General features: G+C 40.7%; 1 protein-coding gene across 6 annotated transcripts in view; it reads left to right on the top strand.

The window, feature by feature from the left end:
- The window catches only part of UBAP2 (ubiquitin associated protein 2), a 134,355-nt gene that overhangs the window by 52,552 nt on the left and 66,745 nt on the right, over positions 1-15,058 (top strand). For 4 of the 6 annotated variants that reach the window (XM_088018871.1, XM_088018873.1, XM_088018874.1 and 1 more), the window contains 2 exons: positions 6,238-6,391; positions 7,836-7,958. In XM_088018871.1, coding sequence (XP_087874997.1) covers positions 6,238-6,391; positions 7,836-7,958 — 277 coding nt within the window. The remainder of the gene's footprint in view (positions 1-6,237; positions 6,392-7,835; positions 7,959-15,058) is intronic. The other 2 variants (XM_088018872.1, XM_028115196.2) reach the window with 1 other exon arrangement.

Raw genomic sequence — 15,058 nt, 5'->3', positions numbered from 1 at the left:
CTGAAAAACTTCTCTTGGCTTCTCTGCTCATGTTTCTTCATCTCAATTGTCATCTCTACTACTCCGTATATCTCTAACAGTAAACCAGAATTTGCTGGTATATCTATTTGTTCATGTGTGAATATTCTACAGACACATTTTCATGACCATTTGACAGATAAAATAAGAAAGAAAGGTGGTGTTGTTTTTAAGCTTAGTAAACTTTGAGGATGCAGGCGCACTAAAGCTTATCCTTTTTATTTTAGGAAGGATACAACTAAAGCCACACTAGGCAGTTCTCACTAATCTCTTGATCTCTGCATTGAGATTGCATAGTGTTTTTCTTTTCTTTTCTTTTCTCTTCTCTTTTTTTCTTTATAAGATTTTATTCGAGAGAGAGAGAGAGAGTGTGAGTGAGAGAGAGCAGAAGTGAGGGGAGGGTTAGAGAGAGAGGGAGAAGCAGAGAAGGGAGCCCAACTCGGGGCTTGATCCTAGGTCTGTGGGATCATGACCTGAGCTGAAGGCAGCTGCTTAACCAACTGAGCCACCCACGCACCATGTACAGTATTTCATTTGTATTTTCTTTTTTAATTAATTAATTTGAGAGAGTGAGCACAAGCAGGGGGAGGGGCACAGGGAGAGGGAGAAGCAGTTTCCCCGCTGAGCAGGGAGCCCAACGTGGCAGTCGATTCCCAGGACAGTGAGCCGAAGGCAGTTGCCAACTGACTCGGCCACCCAGGCGCCCCTCATTTGTATTTTCAAATCACCATTTCAAAACAGATTAAAACAAAATAATGATTCTCCTTAAAATGGGGTATAAAGATGAACAAAACCAAAAGTGCCTTCCTGTCAGTGTTCAGGTTTAATCAGGTTCTCATTTTTAAGGATAAGGCTGTATTAGGGACAGACTATATAAAAATGAACTGTTGTGACAAGCTCAGAATTATCTTTATTTAATATGAAATAAACAGAATGAGTTACATAATTTAAAAAAATCAGATGTTTGGGATAGTATTTCACTATTTGAGTATAGCAGTATCTGTGGGTAAAATTCCATGCAAGATAACACTAGTCTGTCTGTTGGGTAAATACATCATGTTAAGTGACGAAATAAAATTTTGAATAGTTTTTGTTTGCTGATACTTAGGCTTATATTTTCTGTGTTTTATTAAATATGGGGAATGTGTTTACCTCATTGCTAATGGATGTGGTGTAGAATGGCTCTCAGTTTTTGTTTTTGTCTTGTTTTCTGTAGAGAGGGAGAGAGTGGGGGAGAGACATAGGGGAGAGGGCGAGAGAGAATCTTAAATAGGATCCGTACCAGTGCAGAGCCTGACTCAGGGCTTGATCTCACAACCCTGAGATCATGACCCGAGCCAAAATCAAGAGTCCGAGGCTTAACTGACTGAGCCACCCAGGTGCCCCTAAACTACCTCCTTCATAAAATCTCTGTGAATAAGTGAAATATTTCCAAACTGTTAATTGGAGGGCCTGTTTTCTTTTTATTGTAGGTAGGTCAGGATATACAACTTTGTGTTGCCTTTACTTTAGCTCTAGCTGACTTCCTTCTCTTTCTGTGATAGTGGGCTGAATTTTTAAGTCTTAAATGAATGTCCAGTTCTCTGTGTTTTATTGAGTTTTAACTTATTACGATCCTTTGGGACTGAACCCAAAGGAGGTAGTTCAGCCAAAGGAGTTTGAATGATAAAGAACATATCTTTGGTTACCTTGAATCTGGAAAACCCGTAGTGATTTAGGATCTAGTTTGGTTTCTTCATAGATCAGAAAACAGCAAATTAGGGCCTGAACACAGACACAAAAGGCGTATGCTGGTTGAGAGATGAGAAGGCTGTGGTAGAAATGGAGAGGCAGAGGGAAAGTCCTTTTGAAACTCGGGTTTGCTTAGGATCATTCTTCCATAGTGTTGGTCTTCTCCCCTGCCTGATTGCTCTCTGTAGGAGCCATGGCTAAGCAGCTGTAAGGAATATCTTCCCCTGACTGGGATAGAGTTCACTGGAGTGGAGGTGCTAGACAAAATAGATACTATAGGGTTGCCAGTAGCAAGAACATTTAAAATAAACTATGAAAGCAAACAAATCTTGTCCTTTTTGTGCCAGGATCTTCTGAAACAAAATTATTATTATTACTATTTTTTTTTTAAAGATGTATTTATTTCTTTGACAGAGAGAGACAGTGAGAGAGGGAACACAAGCAAGGGGAGTGGGAGAGGGAGAAGCAGGCTTCCTGCCGAGCAGGGAGCCGATGTGGGACTGGATCCCAGGGATCATGGGACCGTGACCTGAGCCGAAGGCAGACGCTCAACCAACTGAGCCACTCAGGCGTCCCTTATTATTATTATTTTAAAGATTTTATTTATTTATTTGAGGGGGAGGGAGCGAGAGAGAGAGAGCCCAAGCAGGTGAAGGACAGAGGGAGAGGGAGAAGCAGGCTACCTCTGAGCAGGGAGCCAGATAGAGGGCTCGATCCCAGGACCCCAGGATCATGACCTGAGCTGAATGCAGCCGCTTAACCAACTGAGCCACCCAGGTGCCCCTGAAACAAAATTATTACTTTGAAAAAAAAAATGTTAGGAGTAATTGTCCATGATAATTTTAAGGATGAGTTTGTCTTTCTCATGTTAGAGGAGCTGTCACAAAGGAAAACATTGAACATGATCATAAGTACTAATAAACCTTTTATTTCATTATGATGCTATTTTTAGTCACAGAATAGTTCTGAAATACCAGTCTCTTGCATTAATGTACTTTTTTTAAAAAAAGTAATTTGTTTGTGTTGGCAAATAAGAAGAGGTGGGAGAGTGATTTTTAATTAGCTGGCCTGGAAAGCTGCTTTTCTGATTACTAAATGTAGTGTCTGGGAGGACCATTCTTCCTCTTAGAGTTTTTTCAAGACCTATTCTGCAAGTAGCCAAATTTGGATGACAAAGGTTGTCAGAAGTTCAGTTGAAAACCTTTTATGATTATTTGGTTTGTGTTGAAAGCTTTGTGTGCATGCTCACAGACTGTTGTGTCAAGTGTGCGATACTCTCTTTAGCATTTATAGTGGCATTAGACCAATTGCCCCTTAAGTTTGCTCTCCTTACTTACCCGCACAAATAAGCTGTTGTCAGTCTTCGTAGATTTCACAAGCCTAAGACTTACTTATGGGTGTCCTTTGCTGAATGAAATGGGGTAAGATATTTTTCTCAAACGTTTCACATACAGGGGCGCCTGGGTGCTCAGTCGGTTAAGCATCTGTCTTCGGCGCAGGTCATTTTCCGGGATTCCCGGGATTGAGTCCCCATTCGGGCTCCCTGCTCAGTGGGGAGTCTGCTTCTCCCTCTGCCCTTCACCCTACTTGTGCTCGTGCACTGTCTCTCTCTCGCAAATAAATAAATAAATCTTTAAAAAAAAAAGACAATATAAGTTGTATACACATGCACCTGTGTTGACTGTACCACGTGTAATTTTTCTAGGACTTTTACTTACTGTTAACCTAAGGACAGGATTCCATCTTGCATAGGTGTCTTGTTTGTTCATGTTAACAAGCGTAATTGAGTTTGTACACTGCAGAATTATTTCTCTGGAATAAATAAGCTTTATTGTTTTCTATAATTAAAAAGGCAGTGCAGAGGGATGCCTGGGTGCCTCAGTCAGTTGAGCATCTGCCTTCGGCTTGGGTCATGATCTCAGGGTCCTTGGATCGAGCCCTACATTGGCCTTTGCGCTTGGCAGGGCATCTGCTTCTCCCTGTCCCTTTGTGTGCGCTCACGGTCTCTCTCTCAAATAAATAAAATCTTAAAAAAAAAAAAAGTAATGCAGAATGATAAAAAGTTAAATTAAACATCCTCATTTAGATAACTACTTTCTTTAGTGTGTGTGTGTATACACACACACACACACACACACACACACACACACACGGGCTTCTCTTTGAACTAAAAAATGTAATCCTATTTTATACACTGTTAGTTGGTTAGCTTGCTACACTTATATCATGGATCTCTTTCTGTGTACATCTGGATAACTTTTTTTCCTAAAGATTTTAGATTTTATTTATTAGCATGCACGCATGCATGAGAGCATGAGTGGAAGGGAGAGGCAGAGGGAGAGGGAGAAGCCAAATGCTGGCTCCATCCCAGGGCCCAAGGTCCCAGGAACATGACCTGAGCCGAAGGCAAATTCTTGACCGATTGAGGCGTATTTCCTTTGAATAAAGGCCTGGAAATAGAATTGCTGGGTCAAAGCTGTGAACTAACTAAAGTTTGGGTATTATTATTCCCAGGTAGACTTGTAGGAAGATTAGAATAGATCAGTATTCACCAGAAGTGAATATACCATATTATTCTGCTGTAACTGTCAGTTGTTGATTTTTAAAAACTATTGATAAAAGCTTAAAGTTGGAAAATAACTTGTTTTAGTATTTTTTTCACATCTAATGATTTTATATGTAACTAAATACATGGGTTGAGTAGAGGCTTATAGATGTCAAAAAGTTCTTTCTAAAAAAGTGTGTTTTAGGGGCACCTGGGTGGCTCAGTTGTTAAGCATCTGCCTTTGGCTCAGGTCATGGTCGATCGAGTCCCACATTGGGCTTCCTGCTCGGTGGAAAGCCTGCTTCTCCCTCTCCCACTCCCCCTGCTTGTGTTCCCTCTCTCGCTGTGTCTCTCTCTGGCAAATAAATAAAATCTCAAAAAAAAAAAAAAGTGTTTTAAATCTGGCCTCCACTGTTTTGGAAGTAATTCAGCTATGTTTCTTTAATTTTAGTTTATTAATTTCTAGTGCTTATGTTTATTTGGATATACAATATTAGTAATTTCCTCTTGTTCCTAAGAATTTTTTAAGCTTAAAATAGTTGTTGCTCTTATTTTGGGATTGAATCACTTCAAATCTCCTGTGAAATGAGGTGGATGATGACAAAGTAAAAAGAAACAAATGGGTCAGTTTGGAGATTTCTCAGTAATGTACCTTTATTGATATCCTAATACCAATTATTTTCACAAGAACGAAGTGTTCTTTTCTCAGCAGTTTATATATATATGATTTGATTTCAGTCACCATTAGAGGAGAGGCAGAGAAGGTTATTATTTGACTTCTCATTAGAAACACGTCTTTTTTTTTTTTTAAGATTTTATTTATTTATTTGAGAGATAGAGAGCATGAGAGGGAAGAGAGAGGGAGAAGCAGACTCCCTGCTGAGCAGGGAGCCCGATGCGGGACTCGATCCCGGGACTCCAGGATCATGACCTGAGCCGAAGGCAGTCGCTCAACCAACTGAGCCACCCAGGCACCCAGAAACACGTCTTTGAGGTTGAAATTTTGGTCACTTAGTTTAAAAAAACACCCCTAATTTTATTTGCCTACCATTAAATTTTTTTAGGTGGTTACTTTGGTTAACTGAATAGAGCAAGTTATTCCTGAGGTTTTAGGGAAGGACTTTAATGTAATTTTGTATTCTTTGAGCTAATCTACTTATTCATAGGTTTAAGGCCAGCTGAGGTAGGTGGAGGTGGCATAGTGCGGGAGCTTGGGGAAATTACCTTTTATTTTTATTTTTTATTTATTTTTTTAAAATATATTTTTTTAAGATTTCATTTATTTATTTGACAGAGAAAGAGAGATTGAGCAAGCACAAGCAGGGGGAATGGCAGGCAGGGGAGAAGCAGGCTCCTTGCCGAGCAGGGAGCCCGATGTGGGATTCGATCCCAGGACCTTGGGATCATGACCCAGCCGGAGGCAGACAGATGCTTAACTGACTGAACCATCCAGGCGCCCCTCTTCTTAAAAGATTTCATTTATTTATTTGACAGGGAGAGGGAGAGAGCACAAGCAGGGGGAGCAATAGAAGGAGAGGGAGAAGTAGGCTCCCTGCTGAGCAGGAGCCTGATGTGGGGCTTGATCTGAGGACCCTGGGATCATGACCTGAGCCGAAGGAAGACGCTTAACGACTGAGCCACCCAGGCCCCTCGACCTTTTATTTTTAAATCAGCATAGGAAAAGGCTCTGTGGTGGGACAACATATAGTGTGTTGTTAATTCAGCTAGTTGCTGTACTCTTTTGTGCTGTGTGTGGCAACAGGAGCTTAGCAAGAGATTTGCTGTCTTTTTCATCAGGAAGTAGAACTATATGGATTAGAATTAAAATGGTAGGCAAGTGAGCTGCAAGGCATGGGTTATTAGGTCTGAAAGATGTATATGCACATATCCTTGATAATTGTATACACTTTGACAATTCTGAATGACCACTCTTGTCTTGCTAGACTTCATGGGAGACTGTAGGGGGAAAGAAGAAGAATTTTGTAAAAGAAAGTTCAGAAAACAAAGAGAATAGAGAGAAAAGAAATGAGAGAGAAATAAATCGTGGACGTGGAAACAACAACCGAAAAGGAAGAGGTGGCAATCGTGGGAGAGAGTGTAAGTATATTTCACAAATTTTTATGCACACTGAAAAGCTGAAAGAGTGGTCCATTGAATGCCCATAGATCTAGTGCCTCAATGCAGTGTTTGTTTTTATAGGTAACACTTAATAATGAGCTACAACTGAACCATAACTGATGCAGTTTCATATTAGCACTTACCTTGGCTGTAGGTAGGTGTGTTGTGTGTCTTAAGACTGCCTTCTGTTATTTATCAAGTGCACCCTCTAATTTTAAAGGAGGGTTTTCATTCACTGATAGATAATGCTGTTTATTCTTCCCACTTAATGGATACTCATTGTAATTGGCAAGGGTTAGATTAAGAGGGAGTTTGTCGAATAGGGAAGATTTTTCTCAGTCCTTTCATTTGACCCGTATTTTGGCATTATTACCCATAACAGCACAACCTTTTGTGCAGACAAACCATCTTAGAAACTTTTACCAGTGTGTTTATTCCACGGATGTTTACTGAGTACCTACTATGTGGCAGGTACTCTTAATAGGCATAGAGCAATGAAAAAACAAATCTTTGTCCTCCTAAAACTTTTTTTTTTTTAAGATTTATTTGACAGAGACACAGTGAGAGAGGGAACATAAGCAGGGGGAGTGGGAGAGGGAGAAGCAGGCTTCTCGGGCAGCAGGGAGCTTGATGTGGCGCTCCATCCCAGGACTCTGGGACCATGACCTGAGCCGAATGCAGATGTTTAACGACTGAGCCGCCCAGGCGCCCCTGTCCTCCTAAAACTTTTAATGGAGATAGAGTGAGATGTAACAATAAGAAAGAGAAGTTAACATGTTTTGCAGTAATATACGATATTTTAATGATGTTTTATGTGGAAATTATACTGTGGGGGAAAAACAGAGGCAGCAAGATGGTGGTTTTAGGGAGGGGATTGACAAAGTTAAACGGAGTGGCCAAGGAAGGCACTCATGGGATAACATCGACAACTCATGGAGTTAGGGTAGGCCATGAAAGAGATAAGGAGAGCAAGCTGTGCTCAAAATTTATGTATTATATAGTCATTAATTCCAATATAGGTATGAGGAGAAGATAAGACTCTGCTGGCATATTCTGGATAGCATCTTGGGAAAACCTGTCTCTAACACTTAATTTTTTTAGCAACTCGTTATTTCCTTGGTATTGTTGTTTTGCTCCTCTAGGCCTTTCCAGGCTTCGAACCTAACCAGTGAGCCAGTTTTGGTGTGTATTACATATAGCTGCATAACAAATGTGGTTTTTTGAAGCAGACTTGCTTTAGGGGAGGGCAAGTCCAACTAGAAGAAAGAAAGAGTGGTACATCGTTTTTATTTCCTTACAGAATTTTCGCCTACAAATTAAGCAAGATGTGCTGTCATCAGTTTTTCAGCCACTTTTACTTGGTTTTGTTTTTACCGTTTTCTGATCCCTTTTGTTAAAATTTTTTTGTCCTTCCCTTTGATAGCTCTTATGTACAATTATGTACAAGAGGTGCTCTTTTCTCCCGTAGTTAGAGGCGAAGAGAATGGAATTGATTGCAACCAAAGGGACAAGCCTTCCGACCGTGGCAAGAGAGCTCGTGGCAGAGGTAAGAGAGAATGAGGGAGAAGGAGATGCTTTTGATTGGAAGGAGGAGACAGGCTATTGGTATAGGCATGGCAGTGTGCTCTGAGAGACGGGTAGGTCTTCTGCAATCTTTGGTTTCTTTACTGATGACTATGAATGAAGTGTTTGGATTTATGTAATTTTGAGAAAACTTATTAGTTGGTTTCACCTGAGCTGAGAAAGCCCTTTAAATGAATAATTTAAAACTTGATGCTCTGGGGGCGCCTGGGTGGCTCAGTCATTAGGCGTCTGCCTTCGGCTCAGGTAATGATCCCAGAGTCCTGGGATCGAGCCCTGCATCGGGCTCCCTGCTCAGCGGGAAGCCTGCTTCTCCCTCTCCCACTCCCCCTGCTTGTGTTCCCTCTTGCGCTGTGTCTCTCTCTGTCAAATAAATAAATAAAATCTTTAAAAAAAAAAAACAAAAAACTTGACGCTCTGATCAAACAATCATTAAATTTTTCTGTTGGATTTTTTTTTTTTTTTTTAAGATTTTACTTATTTATTTGACAGAGACACAGCGAGAGAGGGAACATAAGCAGGGGGGAGCGGGAGAGGGAGAAGCAGGCTTCCCGCAGAGCAGGGAGCCCGATGCTGGGCTCGATCCCAGGACCCTGGGATCATGACCTGAGCCAAAGGCAGACGCTCAGCAACTGAGCCACCCAGGCGCCCCTCTTTTGGACTTTAATAGATGTGTTTTACCCATATGATACTGGTTTTAAACTTAAAAGTATTTGCCCATTCATTAGCTCTCTTTCCCATCCCTCAATATTTTCTGTTAGTGATCATTTCTTTTTTTTTCATAATTTATTTAAATTTTTTTTATTTTTTTTTAAGATTTTATTTATTTATTTGAGAGAGAGAATGAGGTAGAGAGAGAGCATGAGAGGGGAGAGGGTCAGAGGGAGAAGCAGACTCCCTGCTGAGCAGGGAGCCCGATGTGGGACTCGATCCCAGGACTCCAGGATCATGACCTGAGCCAAAGGCAGTCGCTTAACCAACTGAGCCACCCAGGCGCCCAATTTATTTAAATTTTTATTTAAATTCCATTTAGTTAACATATAGTATATTATTAGTTTCAGGGGTAGAATTTAATGATTCATCAGTTTCTTTTTTTTTTCCTTAAGATTTTATTTATTTATTTGACAGAGACACAGAGAGAGAGGGAACATAAGCGGGGGAGTAGGAGAGGGAGAAGCAGGCTTCCCATGGAGCAGGGATCCTGATGCGGGGCTCGATCCCAGGACTCTGGGATCATGACCTGAGCCAAAGGCAGACGCTTAATGACTGAGGCACCCAGGTGCCCCTGTTAGTGATCATTTCTTAACATTTATTAACTTGGGATGTCATTAAGCTACTTTAATAATGTAATTTTGTATATGTTAGAGTTCTCAGGGTCATAAAATCAAGATACACGATGGAAATATGCAGATACTGCTTTGGTTCAGTGGATGAGCTACCTGAACTGACGTGTTGTTTGAACCATTTTGTTTCATTTTTCTTTTTAAGATTTTATTTTTAAGTAATCTCTGCACCCAACGTGGGGCTTGAACTCACACCCTCACAACTCCAGAGATCAGGAGTCTCATTCTCTACAGACCAAGCCAGCCAGGAACCTCTGTTTGATATATTATTAAATGCAGTTTTGTGACTGTTCTCTGCATGAGCAGTTCATAGTGGCAGAATTTTTGATCAGCAATATTATTAAGCATAGAAGTAATGTAGGCACTGTATGTTAATTACCTAAAATTTAAATTAAAAAAAGAACATAGGCAATATGTATAGTACCAACTCCCTTTGTTGTTCATTCAACTATCATTTACTAAAATACTATATTTGCCAAAGGTAAATGATAATCCAGAGATGAGAGAAGGCAAAACTATGTACTGATTTGACCGGCAGAGTCAAAATAAGATTAGAATTATTTATTTGACAGAGGGGGAGAGAGTGCGTGAGCGCACAAGCAGGGGAAGTGGCAGGCTGGTGGGGAGGGTGAGAAGCAGGCTCTCCACTGAGTAGAGAGCCCGATGTGGGGCTGGATACTGGGATGCTGGGATCATGACCTGAGCCAAAGGCAGATGCCTAACTGAGCCACCCAGGCAACCCCATCTAAACCAATTTTAATTCCCTTTTCTAGCCTTTTAAAATTATGATCAATTTCAAATTTAGATGAAGTGGAGAGAATAGTTAGTTGAACCAAATGTCCCCTCCTTCTTAGTCAACAACACTTAAAGATTTTAGCCATATTGGGTTTTATTTATTTATTTTTTTTAAAGATTTTTATTTATTTATTTATTTATTTATTTGACAGAGAAAGACAGCGAGAGAGGGAACACAAGCAGGGGGAGTGGGAGAGGGAGAAGCAGGCTTCTGCTGAGCAGGGAGCCCGATGTAGGGCTCGATCCCAGGACCCCGGGATCATGACCTGAGCCGAAGGCAAGTGCCTAATGACTGAGCCACCCAGGCGCCCCGCCATATTGGTTTTATAGATCTCTTTCCTACCTTCCTTCGCTGCAGAAGTATTTTAAAGTAGATATTTTGGGTCACTTTATCCCTAATTACTATGGTAAGCACCTCTGAAAAAGATAGACACTTTCATATATAATCATAATGCTATTTTAAGAGTTCAAAAAGTCATAGTAAACTTTTGGTGTCATCTAATATTTAACCCATGTATAAATTTTCCTGATTACTTAAAAAATGTCTTTTCGTAGTTGATTTCTTTGAATCAGGATTGAAACAAGATTCATACATTACATATTTTGATTCTCTTTAATCTAGAGTATATTCTTCCTAACTTCTTTGTACCTCCCCTTTTTTCTCCTTACCATTGATTTGTTGTCAGAACCATGTTACTTGTCCTTTAGGTGTCATGTTTCACATTATGCATTGGTCTTTTTGTTTCTTGTGGTGTCACTTAGCTTATTTCTTTAGCTCCCTTATTTACTGTAAATGTAAGTTAGTTTTAAAGATTAGATTCAAGCTCAGTTTTTTGGGTAAGCATAGAGGAGGTTATGTATTCTATATTGCACTGCATCAGAAGACCTGCTTATGTTTTCCATTTAATTTTTTTAGTGTTGTTTAGGTTAATGAATGAGTTGTCCATTTTTAGTGAGTTTGTCAGGTATTAGGTTAACTGCATTTCTGAACATAATCCTTATCTTGGTTTTTATGGTTTAGTTTTTATTTTATTTTTTTTAAATTTAATTTCATTTTTAAAAAAGATATTATTTCTTAGAGAGCACATGCGAGCAGGCTTGGGGAGGGGTAGAGGGAGAGGTAGAGAATCCCAGCAGAGTCTGAGTTGAGGGTGGAGCACGACATGGGGCTCAATCCCACCACCCTGAGATCACAACCCAAGCTGAAATCAAGAGCTGGCTGCCCAACCGACTGAGCCACCCAGGTACCCCTATGGTTTCGTTTTTAAAAGAATTCTCTTGGAATTGGAGATGAAGATTGCGGCATATGTAATTCCATTCTTGATTTTCTTTGTGACGAGTAGTCTGCTCAGGGACAGCATTGGGCCTTGCTTGGTCTCTCCAATGTTGAGGGCTGTAGCTAGGCCTGTTTTGGGGTACTTACCTAAGACTTCAGAGTTACCTATCTACAGAATGTTTTTCTCTCTGTGAGTTGGACAAAAATGGAATAATTAATAATAGCTAATATTTACTGTGGGTGTTTATTGTGTAGTAGGCCTTTTACTTGTAATTTACATTTTTTTCCTTTAATTCCCCCAGTAAAACGTCTGAGGATTATTGTTGCTGCTGGTGGTATTCTCATTTTACAGATGAGAGAACTGAGTCTTGAGAGAGGCAGATTACTTGTACATGGTCAGGATTTGAACTACTTCTACCTATTCTGGAACCCAGGTTCTTCAGGGAGATGAAGGGCGGATGGGAAAGAGTCAAAGTGGATAGTAGACTGGTTATCTATCTTGCCTCCTTCCTTTTTCAAGGATTCATTTTTTTTTTTTAATATTAGAGGTGGACATAAATTGCTTTTCTTTATGAAAAGTTGGAAGGACTTAACTAGTGGGTCACCCTGAAACCATGTCTGCTTGGAACTATTATTATGAGACACTCTGAATTGAAGGAGCCAAAGCAAGTAAAATCTGATAAAATGATGATACTGGCTTGCTTTAAAATCCCTAATTCAATACCTAATCCTTTTTTTTTTTTTAAAGATTTTATTTACTTATTTGACAGAGAGAGAGACAGCAAGAGAGGGAACACAAGCAGGGGGAGTGGGAGAGCTTGTTTGGAGGTTCTAGCAGGGGAGCGCAGCTACTTGTATACCCTTGACCGAAGAACGGTCCTCTCCTCTATCGGGGAAGGTCGTCCTCTTCGACCGAGCGCGCAGCTTCGGGAGGGACGCACATGGAGCGGTGAGGGAGGAAGGGGACACCCGCCTAGCCAGCCAGATCAGCCGAATCAACCCTGGCGATCAATGGGGTGACAGATGTTGCAGCCAGATCGCCCTCACATCCAAGGGGGAGTGGGAGAGGGAGAAGCAGGCTTCCCGCGGAGCAGGGAGCCCGATGCAGGGCTCGATCCCAGGACCCTGGGATCGTGACCTGAGCCAAAGGCAGACATGTAACAACTGAGCCACCCAGGCGCCCCTACCTAATCCTTTTTAAGAAAGATGTAAAGTAGTGGTAAGGGACTCAGATTGACCTTTTATAAATCAAGTTTGACCAAAAAAAAAAAAAAAATCAGTCTACTCTACCCTCACATATAAACTTAAATGAGTTATAAATTATTTATTTTTTAGAGAGAGAGAGAGAGAATGAGAGCGCAAGCAGGGTGCAGATGGAGAGAGAGAATACCAAGCAGTTGCCATGCTCAGTGTGGAGCCTGACATGGGGCTGGATCTCACAACCCTGAGATCATGACCTGAGGCAAAATCAAGAGACGGTTGCCTAACTGACTGAGCGACCCAGGTGCCCTGAGATAAAATTTTTTATCATCGTTTTATATGTATGATTTTAATTAAACTTACTTTTTCAAAGAAATGAATTGGACGTTGTTTTGTGTATGGGATTTTTCAGTTAAACTTTACTTTTTCTGGGTCGCCTGGGTAGCTCCATTGGTTACATGTCTGACTCTTGGTTTTGGTTCAGGTAATGGTGTCACTGTGGTGGGATCAAGCCTCGCATTGATCGGGCTATGCGCTCAGTGAGTGAGCTTCAGATTCTCTCTCCCTCTCCCTCTGCTTCTCCCCTCCCCGCCCCATAAATTACTAAATAAAAATGCTTAAAAAGTGTACTTTAAACTTTACTTTTTGAAAAAAATTTTTTTTTGTATCATAATACCTATATTTAAGTACATTTAAATAAATTCTTGAAAGGGTTGTGGTCTGTCTGGAGATTTCTTTGAATTGCTTTGAATCTGACATCCAGCCCGGGGCAAGAGGGGGAAAACATTCAGTATCCTATATGCTCAAAACCACAGTTATTTTGCTTATGAATATTAGTACAGTTTGATAGTAAGTTAATAATGGTGCAGGACAAATAGTTTACTTTAATAATTAAGGAATAAATGTCTTTTGTTTTATTAACATGTTACTTACCAGAAGACTAGTTGTAAGTCATTTAATGTCTTAATTTACTCTGTTGTGGTCTGTTTAATTAGCCTTTTAAAACAGTTCATTGGGGGCACCTGGGTCGCTTAGTTGGTTACGGGTCCTGGGATCGAGCCCTGAGTCCGACTCCCTGCTCAGCAGGTAGTCATCTTCTCCCTCTCCCTCTGTGCATGCTCTCTCTCCCTCTCTCACTCAAATAAATCTTTTTTTCTTTAAGATTTTATTTATTTGAGAGAGAGAATGCGCACACATGCACAAGCAGAGGGAGCAGTAGGTAGAGGGAGAAGCAGGCTGCCTGCTGAGCAGGGAGCCCAATGCAGGACTCGATCCTGGGACTCCAGGATCATGACCTGAGCCGAAGGCGGTCGCTTAATCAACTGAGCCACCCAGGCGTCCCGCAAATAAATAAATCTTAAAAAAACAAAACAGAACAGTTCATTGTTCTGTTCCTTTCCAGTTATTTTTGGTTTGTTGGGTAGTATGCAGATATTAAGAGTTAGGGTTAGGAACAAGTATATGCTGTAAAGTGTATACTTTAAAGACAGTTCTGGGGCATCTGGGTGGCTCAGTCGTTAAGCATCTGCCTTCGGCTCAGGGTCCTGGAATCGAGCCCCGCATCGGGCGCCCTGCTCAGCAGGAGGCCTGCTTCTCCCTTTCCCACTCCCCCTGCTTGTGTTCCCTCTCTCTCTGTCTCTCTCTCTCTTTGTCAAACAAATAAATAAAATCTTTAAAAACAAAAAGACAGTTCTTTAAAGTCTCCATTGCATTTGTTCTTAGATTTTGACCATACTTGTAAGCTCCTCTTGCAGGCTTTCCATTGGCTCTCCCTTAGAATACTAATTTACATTTGTGATTAAATGCTAACATTTCAAATTGTTGGGGGGCCTGGGTGGCTCATTTAAGCGTCTGACTTTGGCTCAGGTCATGATCTCAGGTTTCTGGGCTCGAGCCCCACATCGGGTTCTCTGCTCATCAGGGAGCCTGCTTCTTCCCCTCTGTCTACCCCTCCCCCCTCATGTGCGCGTGCTCTCTCTCAGATAAAATCTTTAAAAATTGAAATTGCTAATGAAACTTTTCTTCCTTATTTTTTGCCTTAATCTGCATAGTATTGGCTTAAAAAATACTATGAAACAGCATGGATTTAATATGGTAATCTAAATTTTGGGGTAATGAGTTTGGAAGTTTTCCTTCCATTTCTGTTTTTTGGAACAGTTTCAGAAGATTAGGTATTAATTCTTTTTTAAATGTTTGGTAGAATTCCCCTGGGAAGCCTTCTGGCCCTGGGCTCTTGTTTGTTGGGAGATTTTTGATTACTGCTTCCATTTCCTTGCTAGTTATGGGTCTGTTCAGGCTTTCTGTTTCTTCTTGTTTCAGTTTTGGTAGTTTATATGTTTCTAGGAATGCGTCCCATTTCTTCCAGATTATCTAATTTGTTTGGATAAGTTGCTCATAATATGTTCTTATAATTGTATTTCTTTGATGTTGCAACAACTAATATTTAAATAC

This window comes from Eumetopias jubatus, unplaced genomic scaffold (genome assembly GCF_037043125.1).
Source record: "Eumetopias jubatus isolate StellerSeaLion01/CBP00866 unplaced genomic scaffold, mEumJub1_p1.0 scaffold_15, whole genome shotgun sequence".
Lineage (NCBI taxonomy): Eukaryota > Metazoa > Chordata > Mammalia > Carnivora > Otariidae > Eumetopias > Eumetopias jubatus.
This window is presented reverse-complemented; position numbering and strand designations above follow the sequence as displayed.